At 43.3% G+C, this 25,071-nt stretch overlaps 1 protein-coding gene across 3 annotated transcripts in view; it reads left to right on the forward strand.

Annotated features, from left to right (window-relative positions):
- The window catches only part of SENP1 (SUMO specific peptidase 1), a 49,219-nt gene extending 34,432 nt beyond the window's left edge, over positions 1–14,787 (forward strand). For all 3 annotated transcript variants that reach the window (XM_084877398.1, XM_084877400.1, XM_084877399.1), the window contains 5 exons: positions 8,295–8,498; positions 9,922–10,001; positions 10,892–10,976; positions 11,508–11,603; positions 12,634–14,787. In XM_084877398.1, coding sequence (XP_084733524.1) covers positions 8,295–8,498; positions 9,922–10,001; positions 10,892–10,976; positions 11,508–11,603; positions 12,634–12,696 — 528 coding nt within the window. In that variant the 3' untranslated portion in view covers positions 12,697–14,787. The remainder of the gene's footprint in view (positions 1–8,294; positions 8,499–9,921; positions 10,002–10,891; positions 10,977–11,507; positions 11,604–12,633) is intronic.
- Positions 14,788–25,071: the final 10,284 nt, after the last annotated feature.

The following is a 25,071-nucleotide window of genomic DNA, read 5'->3' on the forward strand; positions in this document are numbered from 1 at the left end:
GTCTTCTGAGTTCAGAATAACGGTAATCTTGAAAGCAGTTGCCAAGTCAATGTCCATGATGATGATGATAACCATTTTAAAAAGCACCATTTTTAAAGTACCTTACTTCTCAGGCTTTCAAAGTTATTGCCTGTTAGAAACTAACATTCTGTTGGGGAATTATTAGGTTTTCTTAAGTATTTGTATTCATTTAAAAACGAGAGGCCTAAAGCATGAAATTTGTGCACTGACGGGGGCTGGGGAAGGGTCCTCTCAGCCTGGCCTGTGCCTTCTCACAGTCCAGGAGCCAGTCCGGGAGCCCCGCTATTGATCACACCAAAGAGGTAGGCCCTGCCACCCTGCTGGGCTCGGAGATGGATTGCCCCCTCAGAGGAAGGCCCAGGCTACCTGCTGCAGCACCAATGGCCAGGAAGCCTGGGCCTCCCTCTTTGGGGCCATTGTGGAGTCCCCCGACTTACCGATTACTCCGCCGGTGGGTGGCCTGGAGACCCTCTGCAGGGCGATCATAGGGCCATGGCTGGGCCCCCGACCAATCTCATCACATCTGCCTTGGCTGGCCTGGCGCCAGTGCGTGTCATCGCTTGGTTGTCCAGAAGGTCATCTGGATGGTCGTTCTGCTGTTTGGTCATTCAGTCAATTTGCATATTATGCTTTATTATTATAGATTTTTATAGATACTTAATTCAGTTGTGAATCTAAGTTTCTTTTGCAAGTAATTTGTCCTTTCTTCAATTCTATACTTCTTCCCTCAAATAGAAATTTTCATTAATAACTATTTCTTATTTTTTTGTATCTCCTGTCAATTTTATAGGCTGCATTAAAACTTTCTCCAAAATAAGGTGACTGACAAATTATTCTTACCATTTTTTAGACAAGGAATGTAAGATCTTAGAAGTGAAGTGGGACAGATTTAGTTTATAAGGAAAATAAAATCCAGAAGTTTTATATTTGGAGTATGTGTAGAAAACCATTAGCCTACCTTTTCTCTGGTCTTTTTCCTAAAAGAAGAGTAAGCCACGGTGCCTTTCATACAGTAGGCCTTTAACTATGTTTTTATGAGCAAATTTTTATTGTGAATAGTTAAATTCTTGTGTAGTTCCAAGAACTAATGATTGACAGGATTGACATTTTACCTTATTATTAAGAAAATGAAACTTCTCAAAAATGGAATGTGGGAACTAGCTGTCTTGTAAAAAATAGGAAAGGAAGGCTGGTAACATCAGGGACATTGTAGATGGGGGTGTTTGTTCTGGGCTAGTGATTATTAATAGAAACAATCTAATCAAGGGAAGGAAGAAAAGTTATAGAGAGGAGGAATTAGTTGCAAAGGTAAATTGAAAGTCACAAAAAAAATGGATAACAATACTAGAAATTATTAATTTGTGGAGATTTAATTTGTGGAGATTTAACTTTTGGAATCCAATTTTAAGATTCTAGGATAGTGATCCTGAGGAGAGGACTGCTTTGAGCTTTGTGTTTCTCTTTATGGTTTGATAATTGTGCTGCTTAGAAGGTCTAAGAATTGTTTAATAATGCATCACATAAACTTAGAAATACATGGAAAGTATTTAGACATGCAAATGAATGGATCTGACTTCTGCTTCCGGTCATGATGGAATAAAATAGATAAGATTTGCCCTTTCAATTTATCTACAAAACCAGACAAAACATGAAACAACAATTTTAAGACATTGGGTAATAGTGATCCCTGAGAGAAAGTAAACGAAAAGGATGAGCCTATGATTTACCCAGGTTATACTTTTAAAAAATTTTTTGGGTTTTTATTTTTCCATCTCCCTCCCTCCCTCCCTCCCTCCCTCCCTCCCTCCCTCCTTCCCTTCCTTCCTTCCTTCCTCCCTTCCAAGGAGAGGGAGAGGCAGAGAGAGAGAGAGAGAAACATCAAAGTGAGAGAGACATATTGATTGGTTGCCTCCTGTAGATGCCCTGGCTGGAGCTGGGATGGAGCTTGCAATCGAGATAATGTGCCCTTAACTGGGAATCAAACCTAGGATCCTTCAGTCCTCAGGCCGATGCTCTATCCACTGAGCCAAACTGGCTAGGGCAAGGTTATACTTTTTTTTTTTTTAGAATTTCTCACCAACAGACCTGTACTATAAGAAATATTAAAGGATTCATTAGGCAGGAAAGGAAAACATGAGGTGGAAATTTCAATCTACACAAAGGAATAAAGAACAGTGGAAATGCTCTCACTCTTTAATATTTCTAAAATACAATTGATTAGTTGAAGCAGAAATAAAACAAGGTACTGTGGGGTTTATAACATGTAGAGGTTGTTTCCAAAATGTAAAAGCATTAGCCTGTTGGATATTGTATTTCTAACTTTACTGGCTGGGGAAAGGCCATGAGGAAAAGACTCATAACAAATATGGGGAATGAGGGAGTACAGGAGGAATTAAAGTAGACTTTACATAGCAGACTGTGACTTCATGAATGACATAGCTAAACAGCAGACTAATTGCCTATTTTGTTAAGTCTCATTTCTGAAAGCAAAGAGGTGTCTTATCTATTCAGCATCACAGTAGCCTTGTGTATAAAGTATTTTTCCTTGATTGATAATAGAGAAGTAAGAAGACTCTATAAGGGATGTATATCAAGGTCACTTGATCTTTATTGCAGAATCAGGATTTAGAATCAGAGCACTTAATTTTTTGTCTAGCATTCTGACTTTCAGAACAAAAATCTTTTATGGAAATGGGGAATTGGTAGTTTTCATAGCTTTCTGTTTCCAAGGAGGAGTTAAATTTAAGTGATGCTCAGTAAAGAAAGGAAATAGCTTGCAAAACATTAAGTCCAACTAGATAAACCTAGCACAGGGAATAAGTTTTCCCCAGGGAATAGAAATTGATTGCTTAAGAAAGGGAAAATCTAGGCAAAATGAGATAAATTGGCTAAGGGAATCTGATAGGTCTACCATATGCTATGCATTCTTACATATGGAATAAAATGATCAGAATGGAAGTTTTAGTGTTTCTAACATGTAATTGGTAGATTCAATATCATTATAGTTTACTTCTTTAAAGTGTTTCTTAATAGAACTAGTCCTTTTAATTAACCAAGGACTTATGTGGGATAACACGGAGAATTGTAATTACAGTTATCATTGCTCCATAAAAATTGGTATTGTCTACCTTTCTCTATAACTTTAGTAAATAATTATAATAATTTGTTGCTTAAATTTCCATGTGAGAAAAAAATGGGACACATGTTCACAATGAGGGATGCAATACACAGAACTTTTCCTGAAGTCTGCCCTTTTGGTTTTAATAATATTATTAGGTTAAATCTTAGACCTGAATGACCTTCTGACTCATGATATTCAGGTGCTGCTGCTTGGTTACTCTTTTGAGCTTTGTGGTTGCCTAGAATAGGTTTAATTAAAAAATCAGAATAGTCCCAGGCCCCTGTTGCTCAGTCATTAGAGCATCGGCCCACACACTGAAGGGTTGCAGGTTCGAATCCTAGTCAAGAGCAAGTAACTGAATTGCAGGTCAATCCCCAGCCCCCAGTTAGGGTGTGTGTGGCAGGCAACCAATTGATACATCTGTCTTGCATCTATGTTTCTCTCTCTCCCCTCCCTCCCAACAAATATATATATATATATATATATATATATATATATATATATATATATATATATATATAGTTGATTTCAGAGAGGAAGTGAGAGAATGAGAGAGAGAGAGAAACATCAGTGAGAGAGAATCATTGATCAGCTGCCTCCTACATGCCCCCTTACTGGGGATATGCCCACAACCCAGGCATGTGCCCTTGGCTGGAATCAAACCCAGGACCCGTTAGTCTGCAGGCCAGTGCTCTATTTACTAAGTGGTCAGCAAACTTCAACTTGCGAGCCAGATTTGGCCCTTTGGCCCCTTGAGTGTGGCTCCTGCACAAAATACCACATGTGGGCATGCACGTACAGTGCGTTTGAAACTTCGTGGCCCATGCGCAGAATTCGATTTTTGGCTCTCAAAAGAAATTTCAGTCGTTGTACTGTTGATATTTGGCTCTGTTGATTAATGAGTTTGTCAACCATTGCACTAAGCCAAACCAGCTAGGGTCCTCCCTACCAACTTTTTAAAAATCAATGGAAAAAATAACCTTTGATAAGGATTAATCCTATCTAATAAAAAGGAAGTATGTTTTTATTTTTTTATTTTTTTATAAAATATATTTTGTTGATTTTGTACAGAGAGGAAGGAAGAGAGATAGAGAGTTAGAAACATCGATGAGAGAGAGTCATCGATCAGCTGCCTCTTGCACACCCCCTACTGGGGATATGCCCACAACCAAGGTACATGCTCTTGACCAGAATCGAACCTGGGACCTTTCAGTTCCCAAGCCGACGCTCTATCCATTGAGCCAAACTGGTTTTGGCAAAAGGAAGTATGTTAATTGACCATTGCACCCTCACAAATATGGCTACACCCATAGCCAATAAGGAGGGGATATGCTAATTGACTGCCTCACTCTCAAAGATGGCAGCACCCACAGCTACAAGATGGCAGCGCCTAGTCTCCTCAGCCCCGCTGGGGCAGCAGGTGCACGGCACAGCTGGGCCAGCCCCCATGTGGGTCCAGCTGCTCTGCAAACCTGCTTTAGGAGTCCCCTAGTCCCCTCAGCTCCCCAGCCCCCCAGAGCTAGCCCAAGGCACAGGCAAGCCTCAGATGGCGGCTGCTCAGTCGCCCAGGGCTGCCCGAGGCTCAGGTAACCAGGGCTGTTCGAGGCTTGCGCTGCCAGCAGTGGCAGCAACAGAAGTGTGATGGAGGCATTGCCTTCCCCAGTCGTTGGGTCACATCCTCCCCGCCCCCCATGCAAGAATTTCATGCACCAGACCTCTAGTAAAAAAATAAAATAAAAATTTAGATGGGAAGACCAAGGTGAAAATTCTAGGAGAGGTAAATTATAAAAACAGCTTTGTTTCCCATAAAAGTTATCTTGATCTCTGCTCAGGAACACTGTCATGCCTGAACTTTTAGAATTTTTTTCCTAAGCCAATGTGAGGGTTTCAGAATATCATTGGAAAGGGTTAAAAGTTAAGGTTTTACTGTTAGTGAGATGTTTTACTTCTAAATGCATGAGAAAACGATAGCTTGGCTAGTTTAGTGGGCAAAAAGGACGATACAAATAGCAGTGGCCATTTTATGTCATTGTGGTAACATACAGGAAAAGGATTGAGTCCTTAGTTTGAAAACATTGTAGGCTTTTCTTTTAAAGAAAAGTTTTTTTTTCCCGGCTTTAGCCTGGCTGCTCTTCAAATAAAATCACAAAGGAACAAGACACTATAAACAACCATCCCACCCCCGAACAGGCTGCATAGACAAGCAGGCGCTCATGGCCAAAGCCGTGAAGGCAGCAGGAGCTACAGCGAGCAGAGGCAACTGGGGGTCCCCAAAAGAGTGACAAGTGGACTAACACTGCTGTCGTCCTCAGATGTTGATATATTGGCAAGACAAACAGTAGGCGCAGGGCTGACTTGCTACTTTTAGCCCCTTATTTCAAAGGCAATTGAAGATCTTCTGGAGCTAGGAGGGTCTTGTGTGTAGAAATATAAGCAGATACTCTGACTATGACTGCTTCTTTTTCATCTTAAGTACTGTGATCCCTTCTCTCATTTCTTTCTCCTTCATCTTCATCTCTCCTCTGTGAGATGACATGTAGGATTCTTTTTGTTCTCTAATTCCTAGCTTGTTTTTTGTCTTGGCTGAACTATGGCAATTTTCCTCATTTGGTCAGAGGAAAACTGAAAACCAAGGAGAGAAACTTGAATCTAAATTCTGCCTCAGATGTCAGATTATACATTCTCAGCTATGGGAGGGAACATTGAGGCCACCACACTCCCTCCTACTGGGATACAAGAGAATGAAAAAGAACCCACATCACTTCTTAGAACTAATTAATGAGCTGACTTTGGAGGCCATTTCCCTCTCAGTAGAGAATGTTGGTTGGAGGCAGAGCTAAAGCAATGGAAAAGGGTTTCTAAAAGAAGACAGATAGTGTTAGGTTACTAGGTCTTTGTTTCTGTTTGGAGGGGTTGGTCTATAGTCTACTCTTTCAGTCTGCAGGCTGACGTTCTATCCACTGAGCCTATAGTCTACTCTTTCAAAAGAAGCACACACACACACAAAAACCCAAACAACTCAGGCAGGGTGAGTCCAGCTAAACATCATTGGTCTGTAGCATTCTTTCCTCCTAAAAATTAGGATACGTAGTCATGTGTAGCTTGCCATTCATTTATGTCATCCTTTTTTACTTCAAGGTAATTATCCCAAAGGTCCTAATTATGGGCATCTTGGGAAGAAATATCTCCATGGCTTTCATTTGCTTGGCTGTCCTTATCTCTGCCTGATTCCTTTCCACCTTCCCCTTGAGTTGTTATTGCCTCAAAAATATAACTTGCCTGCCCATAGAAGGTTGGCTTTCAGTGACTGGTAGGTCATCTGCCTATTCATGTTACCCCTTAGACTGAAGATTTAGTGTTGTAACATGGCAAATATTGTGGGGTGGGTAGAATGCCAGAGGAATCAGTCCCTTCTTGCTGGTTTTCTCTCATTAGATAATGTAGTTTATAGTCTAATTACAGCCTAATTTGTGCTTGCTGGGCAGACCCTCCTGTATTCCTGCCTGCATTCCTACAAGCATCATTAGCACCATTGTCCTTGGGGCAGACTTATATAGGAAATCTAGACTGAGAAAGCTATAATCCTAATTGTGTCTCAATTCATTATCATTATTTAAAATAACTAGTTCCAATTATCTATTGTGAATCACACTAGATGGAGAATTAGCCACAACCTAAGATCTCTGGGCCTGCTGGGTGTAGGCAGAACAGTGTCTTTCTTCAACCCTAGTCATTCCCTCTCTCCGCTGCCCCCAGTTCTGCCTCATGGCAAATGTGGTTTCCCTAGGCATCCTCATCTATAGGCCCTTTCTCTAGTCTAGACCATGCTCTGGTGTGTTCCTGGCAGTGGTCCCTGCTGCCTGCCCAGTATGTAGGTGCCTACTGTTGGGCAGTAGCTCATTGCTCTGGCATCCTAATGTGTAAATATTTGTCAAAGGACTGGGGCATTTTCCCATTCCCCAAAAAGCATTCTGAAAAACATACCTGTTTTCTTAGTCATATTTCCAAACTGTGGATCAGTTAGCCCATTCATTCCTTGCAGTTGACAGACACTGGCCTGGCCTCATCTGACCACATAAAGTAAGTATGCAGTAACTTCCGGCCCAGTAACTTTCAAGCTTTAGTACCAAGGAGTCCTGGACCTCAAGGAACCATAGACAACATAGTCACAATTAGAGAGCACATTGCTTCATTAATAGAAAGAATCACATATTTCCTGTTCAAGCATTTTAATTTCTTTTATACTTGACATCGAAGGCGAAATTGAAATCAACAAAAATTAAAAGGCTAACCGTACAGATACTGGGGAGAACTTTACTCTTTTTAACTTTACTTCCAGGCCTCATGTTATATTGGTTTTTATACTATATTCAAGTGTGCCTCTATAAAAGGTAAAATTGCTGAACTACTATCAGTTTATAAGTATTTTGCCCAGTATAATTGATGATTTATCCTGTTATCCAGGTCTGCTTGAAACCAAAATAATTTGTCTCTGCAAGATAGCTTAAAGGCTAAAAGACAATCTTTAGCATTGAACCAAAGTTTCCTATCTTTGTGTAAAACCAGGTGACCCACATATAAGAATTGAACTGTTGGTCTTAGCCTTGTTAACAGATTTGACCCAATCCTGTCTTCTGGCCAGCATCTGCCCATATGTATCCCCAACTCCATCCTATATAATAAAGTTGTAATATGCAAATGGTTGTTACACCGTGAAGCATAACAACTGACTGCGTAACGACCATATCATGGAGCTCCAGAAGGGGGCAGGGCAGCAAGCTATGAGGATGGGCAAAGGAGAGGGAGGCAGGGGGAGCTACAGGAGGGCGGGGCAGCAAGAGGAGAGCTACTGGAGGGCAGCAGTGAGCTACTGGCGAGCTACTGGTGCACAGATTCATGTGCAGGGCTACTAGTTATATATAGAATCTCAGCTTTTTGTTTGCACTGTTTATAACCACCTCACTGTTTATAGCCTCCCTTCTAGTCAGAATTTGATATAGGGCCATGAGGCTGTTGCATGTTAAAGTCTTAATTGAATTAATTAGGAAACAATAGCATATGTTGTACAATACAACAATTACTTTTCCTTCATACAACAATTATTATGAAAGGCCTGATGCATATAATACATACCTATATTTTCTTCCCACAGATCATCAATTTCTACATGAATATGCTGATGGAGCGAAGTAAAGATAAGGGATTGCCAAGTGTACATGCATTTAATACCTTTTTTTTTACTAAGTTAAAAACAGCTGGTTACCAGGCTGTGAAACGATGGACAAAGAAAGTGGATGTATTTTCTGTTGACATCCTTTTGGTGCCCATTCACCTGGGAGTGCACTGGTGTCTTGCTGTGAGTACCCATTTGTTTTAGGTAAAATTTTAAAGGAATTTATATAATTATAGAATACACAGAGAATAGTGAGTATTAGTTCTGTGTCTTCACTGGATGATTGAGAGAACAGTAGTATTTTTTTTTTATTTTTATTTTTTTTTAATATATATTTTATTGATTTTGTACAGAGAGGAAGGGAGAGAGATAGAGAGTTAGAAACATCGATGAGAGGGAGTCATCGTTCAGCTGCCTCTTGCACACCCCCTACTGGGGATATGCCCACAACCAAGGTACATGCCCTTGACCGGAATCGAACCCGGGTCCCTTCAGTCCCCAAGCCGATGCTCTATCCATTGAGCCAAACCTGTTTCGGCGAGAACAGTAGTATTTAGTTGGCTAGAAACTGGATAGATCAATGAACTTTCTGTCAAGAGTGAGAGGTACTTAGACTTTGAAGAAAGCCGTGGAATTTCCTTTTCTGGAAATACTTAAAAAGGAATTATAAGTCTGAGCAGCCTCAATGCAAAAGCATGGGGAGAGAAGGTGACTTTTTAAATTTTTACACTCCCGTCCTCTTTGTTATGCAGAGCAATTCAGTAATTTCTCCACTGCATCTGTCTTTTCAGGCTCTATCCCATCTTTTAAAAGCTACATGTGTCATTAAGGTATTTTCCTAAACAAAAAGAATTCCTTCTTGTAGAGGGATTCCTGCAGAGGAATTATTTATTTAGTTAGTTAGTTAGTTAGTTAGTTAGTTAGTTTAATTCTTTATTTCCTTCTCTTGTACTCAGATCATGTTTGACAATTTTGGAACTCTGTAAGGATATCAATAAACTGCAAGGCAAGAGAATCAAAATAAAATTTAGCTCAATTTATCAAAACCTGTATAAAAAATGGCTTCATAATGATGCTGCCAATTCAGATCCCGTGGCTATTATTTTCTGCCTAATCATGACTTGGCCTTGCATACTTGGTGATTGAATTTTTTTATGACTCTGAGAACATGGTTTAGCGTATTAATGAAAGTATAAGAGTTATTTCACAGTCTTTTTTGAATTACATTTTAAAAACCTAAAGCCAAAGGGAATTCTCCAGGTAAAGAAATGACATCCATAATCTATTATCATCTTTCTGAAACTGTGGACATTCTCTGAAGAACATGTTGTGTCTTCATTGTTGCCCACATTGTGGATGGGGACCCCAATTACAGAAAAAGGTTTTAGGGCAGTTAATGGGGTCAGCAGTTGATCAGCCCCCACTGTAGTTCTGTATTCTTGTGTCTTATGCAGATTAAGCATGGTGTAATGCACAGTATCAATCATACTTGTTATGATTTCACAGGAAATCTAGCAAAAAGTTCCAGGGAAGGGAAAAGCTAAAAAATCGTTTTCTTCTCTTTATAAAGACAGATTTATTTATTTTTTTTATTTTTTATTCCTAGGTTGTGGACTTTAGAAAGAAGAATATTACCTATTACGACTCCATGGGTGGGATAAACAACGAAGCCTGCAGAATTCTTTTGTAAGTAAGGAGTTGAGGACGGAAGAGTCTGGTGTCAGTCTTCCAGCTATTGGTCTCAGTTATTTTATACCTTCAGTGAACTAATAAATAAAGGAAATTCTCATATTAAGTAAGAATGGATATTTTACATCTAAGTAAAGTTTAATAATGTACTAATACCAAATACATACTCTAATAGGGACAATTACTGTCCTAGTGCACTAAAATATAGAGTGGGTATGTACAAATAGATTGAGAAATTATTTTGAAATCATCTAATCTAACCTCCTTTTAGATGAAGATACCAAACCCACAGAATAATTTTTATTTGCCCAGGTCCTACTAGATAGTGGCTTAATGGGGAACCTGGATGCAAATCTGGTATACCCTATGTTTCTCTTTCCAAAATGCTTATTCCTCCCTGTACCACTCTGGTAGATAGAGTCCAGAATGGTGAACAGGTTGCACTTGTGAAGAACGCTCCACATGAGGTGTATACTCAACAGATTGTTGGCTTGGATTGAATTTTTGCACAGGAGACTCAAGACTAAAAAAAGTAAATAAATAGTTTGATATTGCTAGAGAAACATTCTTCTTCCATTAGATTGAATTTTAAAGGACCATATAAATCAAGGAAACGAGTCAAAACTCGTTCCTCAGGAGGAATAGTAGATAGAAGGAACCTGGGTATCAGAGAAGCATCATGTTTCTCTTGGGTTGACAGGGTTGGCATGAATTGTGGGAATCCCAAAGGAGGGTGAGCAGTGTAAAGATACCCCACCCAACATTATATACTGTTTTTCTCAGAAGCACTTATGAAAACTTCCTAAGGATTGTCTGCTCCATTCTTTGGGTGGCAGCGGTCACTCATGTTCTCCACAGCTCATCTCCTTCTCTCCTGATACCTTTAGGCAATACCTAAAGCAGGAGAGCATTGACAAGAAAAGGAAAGAGTTTGACACCAATGGCTGGCAGCTCTTCAGCAAGAAAAGCCAGGTACATTTGATCTGGATGAGATAAAAGTTCCTGACATGAGAGTGGTTGGGGAGGAAAGGGTATCACTGTTTGATTCCCAGGGACCTTCTTAGTGTCTGTCCTGCCTTCAGCTTGGTTGTTTTGTTTCTTGGGGAATATAGAGAAAGCTATTTGTGGGAAAACTGGTAATGTGTTTCTTATTTGGAGCTAGGTTTTCTAAATGCCCAGCTATATTTTGCTAAGCTTTTCACTCCTGTAAGATGCGTTTGCTGATTGTTTGGCCCTAGGGCAGGGACCAGTTTTTACACCCTTAGGTGCCATGGAAGTCTGAGATAGTATCTTATGTGGTTAATATGAAGTCCACAGGCCTAACTGAGAAGCTCTATTTTTTTCTCTCTGAGTCTGTGTTGTTCTGAGTGGGGAATGAGGGGTCATCTCTTCAAAATTCAGGGAAACCTGTAAAATGTATCTGCTTTGGTTCTTATTTATAGTCTAGCAAGAAGGGAGGAACCTTGGAAAGATGTTACCGTTTCATTGTTTTTGGTCTTTCAGGAAATTCCACAGCAGATGAATGGAAGTGATTGTGGGATGTTTGCCTGTAAATATGCTGACTGCATTACCAAAGACAGACCGATCAACTTCACACAGGTGAGCTGAGGCTGCGGGAAGGGAGCTCTCTGTCCACCTTCTCCATGTGCCCGCTAGGTGTTTTTTCTTACTTGCTCTGCTTAAGGGGCTCTGCTTCGGCCTGTAGCTTATAACACAGGTGGTTACTGCTTGCCACATCATAAAACAAAGAATAGTAATAATAATAGATCACATCCTGGGACCCCATATATCACATATTGAAGTCAAAGAATCCTGGGCAAAAGCAGAGCCTTCTTCTCTGCCCATCTCCCCCACCTACTTCAAAGCCTGTAAAAAACAGAGAACTGGGACCAGAGCACATTTTCAGAGCACAAGTTTCTCTATACTTTTTTAGCACTCAAGTTTTGCTAACCTAAACTAACCTTTTATTTCTGTTTGAATTAATAGCTTTACTGGATTTTTCCATCATAGCCCTTGACTCTTGCAGTTCTCATAATTCTTCCTCTTTAAAAGTGACTTCTAGATTTTCAGGCCTCAGATCTTACATCCTCAAGATTTCAATGTAGAGGACTTGATAGACATTCTCAGAATTGTAGAGACATTTAGGTATAGCTGGGGGATACCTGGCAATGCCCAACAAAACTTCTGAGGACACCACAATGGAAAATAGCAGTGGATGCCTGGTCGGTGTGATTCAGTGGTTGAGTATCGACATCTGAACCAGGAGGTCATGGTTCACTTCCATGTTAGGACACATGCCCAGGTTTTGGGTCCAATCCCCAGTAGAGGGCATGCAGGAGGCAGCTGATCAATGATTCTCTCTCATCATTGATGTTTCTATTTCTCCCTTCCTCTCTGAAATCAATAAAAAATATATTTAAAAAAAAGAAAGAAAATAGCAGTAGAGATATCAATAGGAAAAAGCAATGGAAAGGAAAAAGAATAACATGTAATCAAAAATGAGAAATTTGAAAGACCAAAAATGAAACAGACTAAGTTGAAAATCTCAAGGAGGAAAGGAATATGGGGAAAAGAGTGTTGAGTCGGGATTAAAGAAATGAAAATGAAGGGAGTCTCTGTGTCCCTACAGCAACACATGCCATACTTCCGGAAGCGGATGGTCTGGGAGATTCTCCACCGAAAGCTCTTGTGAAGACTGTCTCGGTGAGCAGGCATGGACGTTGTGGGACCAGCTCTTCGTTGTCTACAGCCAGAGACCTTGGAAACAGCCACTCCCAGCCCTCTGTTCTTGTAAAGCCCTTGATCCCGGACCAGGCCCTGACAAGATGCATTCACAAGCACATCTGCCTTTCCTTTTGTATCTCAGATACTATTTTTGCAAAGAAACTTTGGTGCTGTGAAAGGGGTGAGGGACATCCCTAAGCTGAAGAGAAAGACTGTTTTTCACTTCTTCAGTTCTGCCATCTTGTTTTCAAAGGGCTCCAGCCTCACTTGGTCCCTAATTAGGGGCTGAGAGAAGCTTGGAAAGACTCTTGGTTTCATATAAAACTCTTGTTGTTAGGCCTTACTAAGAGGTAGGAAAGGGCATGGACAAAAACATAGGGATAAAAACCACCAGCATATGCACGCACACATACATACACACATGGTTTTCAAGATGTTTCATCAGGAAAGTGACTGTAAACTGGACTTGGGGGCACATGCCTAAGTCCCTCCTCTAGGACTTTTCCTATTTATATGCCCCATTGTGAAATCTGTCTGCTTCTGTACCAGGCTGTTCTATTTGTAGCTTCCTCCCTCCTGAGGCACAACATATGAGCCCTGGGTGGACCCCAAAGTCCCGGGCAGTCCTTTTCTTAAAAGCAGGGGTTTGCATGTGCTCACAACACATGATACGGGGAAGACACACCCAGGGAATGGTTAGTGGAGCAACAAGGCACCACTTTTACTGCCGCCTACTTCTGACCAAGAAGAAGGACCTCAGTCTTTAGCATAAAATTCCAGCATTGGATGAATGCAAGTCTGGTTTGGTCTGTGGCTAGTTAGTTTAAATATGTTTCTAACCACAGAGAATTTAATATATATATATATATATATATATATATATATATATATATATATATATATATATATATTTCCCAGGGATATGCTTTTTTTTTTTTTTTTTTTTTAAGGCTGAATGTGTTCATCATTTCAGCCTGTAGATTTATTTCCATTTTCCAAATTTAGCTCCAGCACGCACAGATCCCAGCCCCTATGTGAAGGGTGTTTGTGGACTTCCTAACAGAATATTTTGAGACCTGGATAAACGTTGGCTTACGGATAGAGGTTACAGAGGGAGGTGAGATTTTTCAACTGGAAAATGGGTGGAATTTGGACTGATCAACTTGAGAATGAAGAACTGCTATCCCTTTTGTTCTTTTAGCACCACCCATCCCCTCTGAGAATTTCTCAGGCTAGATAGTGAAACGATCCAATGCCAGTGTCACTTTTGTACTCAAGTTCCAAAATAGGAACGTTTTATACTTTTTTCTGTATTGTAATAGGTAGTTTTGTACGAAATATTTTCTCCTCTTCCTTTGTACCTCATCCCTTCCAGCATTGTGCTTTCTCCCTAGGCTTATTTGAAAATTTTACTCTCTTTTATACCAAGCTTGTTTAGTACATTTTTCTATGTTTTACCACAGGTTACAATTTGAAAACTATTTTTTTTTTTAAATATTCCATTGTTAACTGAATGTTACTGTTTCCACTCCAGCAACTAGATGTTCTACCCTTTTCATAACTGCCTGCCTTTTTTGGGGGGGGTGGGGGTGGGGGGGGGTGGGGTGGGTAACTACCTTTTGTTTGTTTTTCTTTTCTTCCTTTTTTTTTGGGGGGGGGGGGTGTTTTCTATAGGAAATAAACAGCTTCCTATATATGAGTTGCTGGAACCTTCCACATTCTCTTTTAGAAAGCAATGACATGCAGCCTCTTTGCAGGACTCCTGAACATTGACTCTGGTACTTATGTGTTTAAGTGACAATTTGATACATGGCAGTATGGTATAGATTTGGACTATGAGTCAGAAAGACCTGAGTTTTTCAGGCTCTCTCGCTATTTCCAGGGGACTCGGAACAAGGTATAATAGTTTTCTGTATTTATTGTTTGTTTAGATTACATCTGTTTTACCTTCCTCACAGACTTTTTGTACAGACCAAAGCAACAAATATTTATTGCCATGTATAGCAGAAAATGAAACGTGCAACAAAAGCACTATGAAAAATACATAAGATATTGTTGAGTCTGTCTGAACTTGACCCCCTTTTCTGACCAATGCAGTTTTATACAGGTAGGAGTTAGTGATGCTGAGACCACCCTTCACGGTAGGAGTGAGCTGAGCTGAGACCTAGGTAGTAGCCTGAATGGCTCTTTGGGACCTAAATATAGACTTAGAGTGGGCTGTGCTTTCCAGAGGGCTCATCAGCAAGAGCAGGACCCACGTTTAGTAACTTAACTTTTGCCTTCATCTGAGGGTGGGCTTTGATGACCAGGGGAAAAAAGACATTCCTGTATTCCATGGCCAAGGGCGTTTCCAATATTTTGTTTAACCTTTAAATAAGCCTATTGCTTTTCTCCTATTTTTCTCTTTCTCCTGGGCTCAGTGCTCATAGCCAACTACCTCCCCTAAAAAAGCAATGTTTGAGGGATGATAAGCTGTAGGTGCCAGACATCAGACCTTCAGCAGAAACCATAGCCCAGCAGTCCCTCCTGGGCTCTGTACAGCAAAAGCCAGCCCATGACAGCCCATTTGAAATAACATGGCCTGAAACAGAGGTTGGTTCTATCCCATTTGTCATCTGGGACCCATTGTTGCCTCTGGGTCCTGTTTAAGGGTTGAATGTAAGTACCTTTTCCTCATCCAACCTGGAGACTTTGTGTAAATGAACTCTTCTATCTATGAAGTGCTTCACACTTCTCTGTAATATCAACTTCTCTTTAGCCCCTGTAATCACACTACCCACTGTTCTAGCAATATTAGGCTCAGGTTTCAGTGATCTTGGGATGGAAACATAACCTGGAAGAGCACTTCCAACAACCCCATCCCATAGCCTATCCGTCACCACCTGGCTTTACATGCTCATAAAAGGCTCTAGTGGGGAGAGGGAGAGGGTTAATACAAGAGCCCAGTGATTTTTGCTGTCTCAGCCTATGGTCTTTCTCCTCAGCGATCCCTCCAGCCCTCAAAAATGCCTCCCAGTTTGAGAGAAATGACTGACACTAGGGCTTTGTCTTCTCCCTTGCTGCACCTGCATGGGTCAAGGTGAAGTGCTATGTGACACTTCCACCCTGTGACTTCACATACCAAGAGAATTGGAAGAGGAGGAGAAAGGTACCAGGCCCTGTTGACTCAAACAGGCTGCCTGCTAAGCTTGTGACAAAGTTGCCATATTTTCCTAGAACAATCTAGGGAGAGCTTAAAATTCATCCTAAACTTTTGGGAAGGACAAGTAAGATTCAGCCCAGTTCCTTACCATCCAGAGCCTTACTTCACCTGTGCTAACTCCCAACATCTGTTCTGTTAAGAGCCCGTAACTACCATTCCCAGCTTTGGAGGTGGGAAGGAACATAAGAGCATGGGAAGTCATGCTGGTCACACATTAAGGGAGAACTTACACATGTATCCTCTGGGAGATAGAAAAGAGAAACTAGTAAACTTTGAGCTAGAAGATAAAGCTTGAGGAAATATTCATGTGAGCTGCCTCTCTGCCAATGGGGTAGAGTAGGGATCATTCCAGTTGTGAGCGGTTGGGCCAGATGTTTAGAGTCTCGTCAAAGTCTTAAGATTCTGAAGCGTGAGGGCCACAATGCTGCTTGGAATAGAAATCAGTCAAGGTTCAAGGTTAAAGTTTAAGGCCCAGGTCAGTCTTATCCTGATGGGAGTACTCATAGCTGCTAATTTTTCTCTATTTTCAGCTGAGGAGTAACATCCACTGCTTGATTTCCCGAGATTGTCCTTCCATTCTTCACAGAATAGAAGTGCGTGAGGGAGAGGTGTGTGCCCAAGGAGCACAGTCTTCAGTCTGCTGGGTGCCCTTCATTCAGTTAATTACTTTTATTCCTTTCACAAATACAGAGCACACACACCCAATTCCCATCTTCTTGAAGCCTTCCCTGATCACATTATCTTAATATCCCTTACCTGGGCATCTGCAGCCCTTATAATCAGAAAATAGCATAACTCCACATAGTGTTTGCCTTGAATCTGCCTCTGACATCAAAAATGGACTGAGACGGCACCAGGAGGGCAGGTGAATGATTTGGTGCTTTTTTCCCCTAAGTCAGGAGTGTAAGCTCTCTCTGGCCTGCCAGTGAGGAGGTAGGGATAACTAAAACATTTATTTAGAAAGACAGTATTGTAGGACTTGGGGGAAGGACCAATCATGATAGCCTGCTTTGTGGACCACAGCGGTTCATCTCCGGCCCAAACCTAATGTGCTGCTCTGGCCCTAACAAGCAGGCCTCGCTCAGCAGTTCCGCATGCCCTTTGGAAGTCTCAACCCCTATCCTAGGCAGCTAATCAGAATAAAAGTAATTACCTGAATGACGGGTGCCCAGACTGAAGGTGTTTGTTTGTTTTTCCCCCTAACCACATATATTTCTTTTAAAAAATATTTTTAAATTGAGATTTCGAGAGGAAGAGAAACATTGATGTGAGAGTGGAACATCAATTGGCTGGTGCCTGCAGCCCTCCCACCCCCCAAGGGATTGAGCCTACAACCCGGGCATGTGCCCTGACCAAGAATCGAACCTTTTGGTACATGGGACAATGCCCAACCAACTGAACAACACTGGCCGGGGCCACATATTTCTATTATGTATAATTTTCTCCATCTTTTTTTCCCCCAGTGATACTGTACAATGCTTATGTTTTTCTTTTTTCTTTTTTTAATATATTTTATTGATTTTGTACAGAGAGGAAGGGAGAGAGTTAGTTAGAAACATCGATGAGAGAGAGTCATCGATCAGCTGCCTCTTGCACACCCCCTACTGGGGATATGCCCGCAACCAAGGTACATGCCCTTGACCGGAATCGAACCCGGGACCCTTCAGTCCCCAAGCCAACGCTCTATCCATTGAGCCAAACCGGTCTCGGCACTGTACAACGCTTATGGGTCCCTTTCTGACTGCCTTGTCCTTTAAATGGACTGTTTTACATGCTGCCTGAACTGAGTCTATTAGCCAAAGCTAAGTTCCTGGCGGGCATTTGCCTTATACTTCTGGGGAGCCCGTTACCCTAGGTCAGTGTTTCCCAAAGTGTGGTATGCGTACCCCCAGGGGTACAGGAAGAATTTGGTGGGGGTATGCGTTGCACCGGAGTTTGGCGGGGATATGCACTGCACCGTGCTTAGCTGCGTCTAATTCTACGTTCTCATTAGTACGGGGCGGTACTCAGCGTTACGAAAATTATAGAAGGGGTACACATATGTCAAAAGTTTGGGAAACACTGCCCTAGGTGATTAATAAGCATGTGTTGAAGCACTGAGCCTGGGGGCCCCGACGGGTGGAATGAAGAGATGGTTTGACTAAGGAAATAAAAGCCATCTGTCCTCAAGGCTCTACAGCAGGGGTCTTCAAACTACAGCCCGCGGGCCACATGCGGCCCGCAGAGGAGTCTGATCCGGCCCGCCAGGTTTTTTGGGCAGTGAGCGCAGCCGAGGTGTTACAGTAGGAATTAGTAGTTCATATAGTCCGGCCCTCCAGCTCTCTGAGGGACCGTGATCTGGCCCCCACTTTAAAAAGTTTGAGGACCCCTGCCAGTCTAACATTTGAGAGGTCAGAAAGACACCAAGCAATGTACCTTATGGAGAAGGCAGGCTCAAGGCACACGGTTTACTGTTAAGCTGGAGGTGGGCAACGGAGAGGCAGAAATAGAGAGGCAGGGATGATGTTGCTTTTCTCTGCCAGTGTGTGTGTGTGTGTGAGAGAGAGAGAGAAAGAGAGAGAGAGAGAGAAAGAGAGAGAGAGACTCCCTAGTTTTTAAAAGTTGTTTTATTTAAAATAAATTATGTGGATTTTGCTTTCTTGCTTGGACTGGAAACTCCAGGTAGAAAAGACTCGATGGTGTTTGTCTCTCTATAACTGTCTCTCTGTCTCTTTGACTGTTTGTTCTGTCTCTGCCTGTGTCTGTGTCTCCTGATCCAAGCTGAAGCAGTGATTGGATCCTCAGTGTGGTCTGGATTCCTGAGTCCACCCCTTAACCAGGAGTCTGAATGCTGTTCATTCATTCATTTCATTCCACATACCTGGAATTGAATCCTGAACACAAATAACATGCAAATCCGTGGCTCCCTGGCACTTTTTAAAGCCAGGTCTTTCTGTGGAACTGGCCAGAGAACCCTCCTGAGCCAAACACACCAGTCAAGACTCTAACCCACCCTGATCACAGCATCCCTTGTCTCCTTGCCCCTATCCTGCACCCCTTTTCCTTACAATCTAACCTCAAAGAAATGCTCCCTCTGCTCTGTCTGTAAAGCTCAGTCTCCAAAGAATCAGACGTAAAGCACCAGCTTCGGAAAGATCTCCCGCTCTGTTGGTGAAAGCATTTTTATCTGTGTTGAGTTAGAAGAATCCCTTGTGGACTCCAGGATATTTTTGAGTTTAACGCTTTTCTAGGCCCGGTTAGGATTTTCCAGCCATTGGTTGAAGTGAGGAGGGAGAGCTTCAGGCCACCCTGTATTCTGGTTCCCGAATGTGGTTAAAGATAGCTGAGGACTGCTGGGACTGCATGCATATTACCGGAGGGGAGAAAAGGCCCTCAGAGTGGGGACCTGGGCCCAGTTTTGATCAGAGTCAGAGTTGCTTCTTGCCCCAGCTGCTCTGGGTGCTTGTTTGGTCATAGGTGCTGCAGAAGTTACAGAGGCAGTGGGCCTGGGGCTCCAGTTCCTTGAGGAATTTGTGTTCTAGATGCTCTTCTTGAACCCCAGGAAAAATGCTTTGCTTCCTGTGTACCTGTGCCCCATTTACCATCAGTCCATCACCAGCCAATCATGCCTACAATGGCCTAGGAGGCCCTGCACACCCCCCTCTCCCCACTGCCACCTTACCAACCCATCCCCTACCACTGTGCCCAGTCACCGGTCCTGGCCACACAGGTATTCTTAGGTGTTTGTCTAACAAACCAACCTTGCTTTCATCTCACAGCCCTTCTGCGTGCTACTTCCTGTCTGGAAGGCCTTTCTCTAGATTTCCTCCTGACTGACTCATTCCCCGCCCTCCCCCTTAGTGGAATGTTAGCCCCACACCCCAATTATTACAATCCCTAGTTCTCTTCATTTCCTTCTCTGTAGCATTGATATCTGACTATATTATTTACTCATTTGTTTTGTCTGTCGCTCACTAAAATGTCAATGCTGTTCATACAGCGTCCCGGGTGCCTGGGATGGTCGGAGGTGACAATTGTGGGAGTGGATGGATTATCGCTACTCAGCACCTCTGAGCTGTGCTTCCCTTCCATTGTGATAGCCTCTGCCTATTCAAGTGCTCATTTCCTCGTGTCCGGTTTACAGTGAGACCAGAGACCCTCTCCTGGGGTCTCTGGATTCAAAATCATCATCCATTTAGCAGTTAGAGCTATCTTCATCCAGTAACATTAGTAATAAGAGGAAGCATTTGTTGAGGCCCTTGCCCCAAACTTATATGCCAAACACTTTATATACGTTATCTATTTAATCCCCACAAGTCTAAGATGTAGGTATTATTATCCCCATGTCAATGACAGAAATAGGAACTTCAAGCCAAGAGGAAATGTCTTCAAAGCCTTTAAAGGCCCTGTGATCTGCAGCTTCACACAACCAGCATTTTTTGTGTCAATAGGTCAAGTGCTTAACCTGGACATCATGAGGCCGCTAGTGTGAAGCCAGGGAGGAGAGCCTTTGTTGAGGCGCAGAGTCCAACCCTCCCTCTTTTTTCTCCTGAGCGGGACTGAGGTCCTTACTTAACTTCACCTTAGTTTGGAAGGCCAAGGGGAATGGCAGGGTCTCTGCCTTTGGGTTCATTTCCTCTTAGCTTCTCCACAAAGGGGCACTAAGAAATTCCCTTCACCCCCCTCATGAAAACCCTTCCCCCAACTGTTCTTTTTTTTATTGCCTCCCCTCTCTCCTCCCCAGCACTCAGCTACCCACATTAGCACACTTTTCCTTTGAGGTTCTAACCCAGAAAGGGGAAGGGCTAAGGATTGGGAGGGTGGGGAGGTGGGTAGTAGGAAGACACCACGCAGATCCAGATTACCCCCAGGGCCTCAGGAATCAGGCTGTGTATATGCAGGGACATGTGAAGGTCATGCCACAGGGCCTCAGGAATCAGGCTGTGTATGTGCAGGGACATGCAAAGACACTTCTGGTGCTCCACAGTGTTCCATTTGGTCTTTTCACTTCTGTGTCTCATGCTCTGTCCCCTCAGTATGAAGCTTGCTTTGCCATTCCATTCAGGCTGGATTGAGAATCTCAGGAATGCACAGCGCTGTGCCCTCCTGCTCCCCCTCCCACCTCCGTACCCAGTGCCCCTGGAGAGGAGGAACTTATTCCAGCTGGAGCCGAGGGGGGAGGGGTCCTTCTCTCTGATGGGAGAAGACAGGCTCAGCCTTCCTCCAGCCTCTCTCAGGTTTCTTTTCCCAAATCAGTCTGCCACTTGCAGCTTCCTCTTCCACAGGCGGCCTCTCCCACCCCCACAGAGAGGCCTCTCTGGACGCTAATTACTCCTAATCATTTTCCCTCGGCTCTCAATGACCTTCCTGCCTGCCCTGAGCCAACAGTTCTGTGTCTGCTCAGAAAACGGAATCAGATGAGAAGGAAACTCTTTGGGCCTTCAAGCCCCGGCTTTCTGGGTCTGATTCAGCTTTGCCTATGGATAAGCTCCCACTTATCCAATGCAAGGCTCCCCGTGGGACTCTCCTGAGGCAGATTCCAGTGGGGAGCAGTGATCAAACTCCAGGAGCACTTCCCAGCGGCAGGGCCGCTCCGGAGCTCTGAGCAGTTCCTTCCATGAAAATCTCAGCACCAGAAAAGATCTACTGGGTTTGACCTGGGGGACAGCACTTCTACATGGGGTCTTCGAACCCATAGTTATATCTGGACTTGGTGGTGTGGAGCTTCCTAATTTATTATGCAAGCCCCCTCCTCCCCACCAGCAGAACAGCCTTTACCCACCAAACTCTCCCCCCACCCTGCCCACACTCCCTATACATCATCCTATGCCCAGCCATTGGGTGAGGAGGCCTTTGCCAGAGCTTGTGACCATCACACACACACACACACACACACACACACACACACGCACACGCACGCACACACACACACACACGCACGCACACTACACATGCAGCAGCAGCAGCAGCTTTGTATTGCATCCTGCTGGTTGGCTGGAGGAGGAGGATGCAGTGGGGAGGAGGACTGTGGGTAGTGGGGTGTAGATACACACATTGTTCCTTTTTCCCTAGACAGGGCTGCTGACATACTACCCCCAGAAGAAGGTCCTTAGTGGTCCAGAGCTTTTGAGAATCTACATATCCCTTAGAAAAGGATTTTGTTGCATAAGCCAGAGAGAAGAGGACATAGAAATGTTTTATCGGGTCTAGTAATAATTAATGTCGTTTTTCAACATTCGTTTAAAATCTTGCTTGGCGTTGACTTGTATTGACATAACCTTCAAACACGTGGTATCTACAGAATGTGTGAAGTGCAATTAACAAGTTTTGCTTGAAAAAGTTTGTGTTTGGCTTGGTTTTTGTTGCAGAACTAGGGCTAAGAAGATGGGGGATGAAGAGCATATTCGGCACTGCATGCTTTACGAGTTCCAATTAGGAAGAAAAGCAAGTGAGGCTGCAAAAAACATCTGTAGTGCTCTTGGTCAAGATGCAGTTAGCGCCAGAAAATGCCAGCGTTGGTTTGAGAAATTTCGCGAGGGAAATTTTTCGTTAGATGACAAGAGTGGTCAAGGCCGTGTGTCCAATTTTGATCAAGAAGCTCTTCAAGCTCTTTTGGTGCAAAATCCTCAAATTACCCAACAAGAGCTTGCGACAACTTTAAATTGTTCACAAAAAACAATTTCCAATCAATTGCGTGCACTTGGCAAAGTCCAAAAGTTTGGAAAATGGGTTCCTCATGAGTTGACCGACAACAACCGTAATCAAAGAGTCACAATTTGCAGTTCGCTCCTCTCTCGTCAAAACCGTTTGCCGTTTTTAGAGCAAATTGTTACCGGAGATGAAGAATGGGTGCTGTATGTTAATTTGAAAAGGCAGCCTCAATGGTTGGACAAAAATGAGGCTCCGCAGCCCACGCCAAAACCTGACTTGCATGCGAAAAAAGTGATGTTGTGTGTTTGGTGTAATTTTAAAGGAATTCTTCATTATGAACTTTTACCATCTAACCAAACCATTACAAGTACAGTGTATAGTGCCCAATTGGAAAGGTTAGCCTAAGCTTTAAGAGAAAAAGAACCCGCGCTGATTAATCGGAAGGGCGTAATTCTTCACCACGATAACGCACGACCGCATACTGCAAGAATCACTGCTGAAAAATGCGCCAGTTGGAATGGGAAGTTCTCCCTCAACCTGCATATTCTCCTGATATTGCCCCTTCCGATTACCATTTGTTTCATTCTTTGCAAAACTTTCTTCTTGGAAAAAAATTTAATAATGAAGAATGCCTCAAAAATGCATTGACCGAATTTTTTGCATCAAAATCACAAGAATTTTACAACAGAGGGATTAAAATGCTTCCTGAGCGTTGGGCACAAGTAGTAGAAAACAACGGCAACTATATTGTTGATTAAATTTGTTGTATTGTTTAAATAAATTCGATTTAAAAAAGTATTATAAAACGACATTAATTATTACTAGACCTAATATTCACCCATTCAATAAGGGCTTACCATATGTGTCAGGTGCTGGAAACATTCTCCATCCTCTGGTCCAAGCACACAACACTACTCTAGCCAACATCATTTTGTCCTTGCCCCTGTTCCATGGCGGGCCCATGGCCTGAAGCTCACTCTTTCCACCTGACTCAATGCCCCTTAGCTCAGCTGCAGAGCACCTTTCCAGTGGGCAGAGCAGCCTGGACAAGAAGGATCCTGAAGAGTGGATGTGAGGAGGTAGAAACGGCCAGTTTCACCACCAGATCTCCGGGGGAGTCTCAAAGACACGCTACAAAGGATCGGGGCTGGGATACTTCCTTAGATTGAGGGGTAAAATGGCTGCACCATCTAGACTTCAGTTTCTCCTTCCTTCTTTCCTATGTTTGGACCAAGGAACCAGGTTAGGTTTTTATCAGAATGTCTACTTGGATCTTAGAATCTTCCTTATTTATTTATCTATTCATTTACCCATCTACTCCTCCATCCCATCCATGCATTTAACCATTCACCCACTCTTTGGACCTGTTCTGTGTCAGCCACTGGGGGACAAGGATAAATGTGATAGGTTGCTGGCTTCTGCAGCCCAGCCTTTGGTCCCAAGGCATCTCTCTCAGCCTCAAGCTACTTCCTTAGGTCCCCGGTCTCCCTTCTTTCCTCACATTGGAAGCCAGACTCCAACTGAGAAGGTCTCCCAATGGGTAACTAGAAGTCCTGAGCTAAAGGCCACTGGTAATCAGGGCCAACCAGGGGAAGGGAGGCCAGGCGAGTGGTTAGAGGGATGAGGAAGGCGCCCAGCCAGGCCACTGAGCCCATCAGTGTGGTTTGGCTCCTTTGGTGAAAAAATAGCGAGTTTGGACAAGTGTCTCCCTGTGTCCTGAGCTCTGGGTTGCTCCCAGACAGGAGTTGTGCCGTTAAACAAACCATAGCCAAGGGCAACAGGGGCCCGGAGGGGACCAAAAGAGGGGGTGGAAACATGGGGCTCAAGACTTGAGCCAAGCTAGGCAATGGTGCGATGAGGCCCGCTCACTCTGAGGAGCTGCAGGTGAGGCGGGGGAAAGAGAAGCCCCACCAGACTCATGGACACACATGGTGGAAAACAGAAACAGTCACAGAAACAAAGGGAGTCCACTCTCCAGAGACTGTGCTAGGATGTTACCTGGAGATTCTTCCCCCAAGTATCCAGATGAGTAGCAGGAGGTTGACAATAGGGTTAAGGAAAAGAGTCTAATCGGAAGGTGTGTATGTACTCTATTCATCTATGATTTGGGGTCTGTATGGTTCTTCTGTCTTCTACTTCATTCTCAAATCAGAAGGACTGGGTGGTTTGGGCTTCTCTGGGCCTCTCCTCCCCTTTCCACATGTGGCCAAGGGCGGGTTAATGGACCTGTGCACACAGAGGCTCACACAGCCTTGAGGACAGAGGCCCATTCATACCAGGACACTGTGGCACCTCTCTCCCAGGCTGGCCCGCGCCCCTGGTCCCGTAGCACCAACACACGTAATGAGAGACGTGCGCATTTGCACATGCAATCTTGCTCTCGAATACACACACACACACACACACACACACACACACGCCACACTCATTTCTGTTAACCCTTCACTGCCGTGTGCAGGGGGATCTTGGTTCTTAACCTGGGCTCTGGCATTGCCTTTCTCAGTCTCTTCT

The sequence above is a fragment of the Pipistrellus hanaki genome, assembly GCF_964339955.1.
Source record: "Pipistrellus hanaki genome assembly, chromosome: 3".
Lineage (NCBI taxonomy): Eukaryota > Metazoa > Chordata > Mammalia > Chiroptera > Vespertilionidae > Pipistrellus > Pipistrellus hanaki.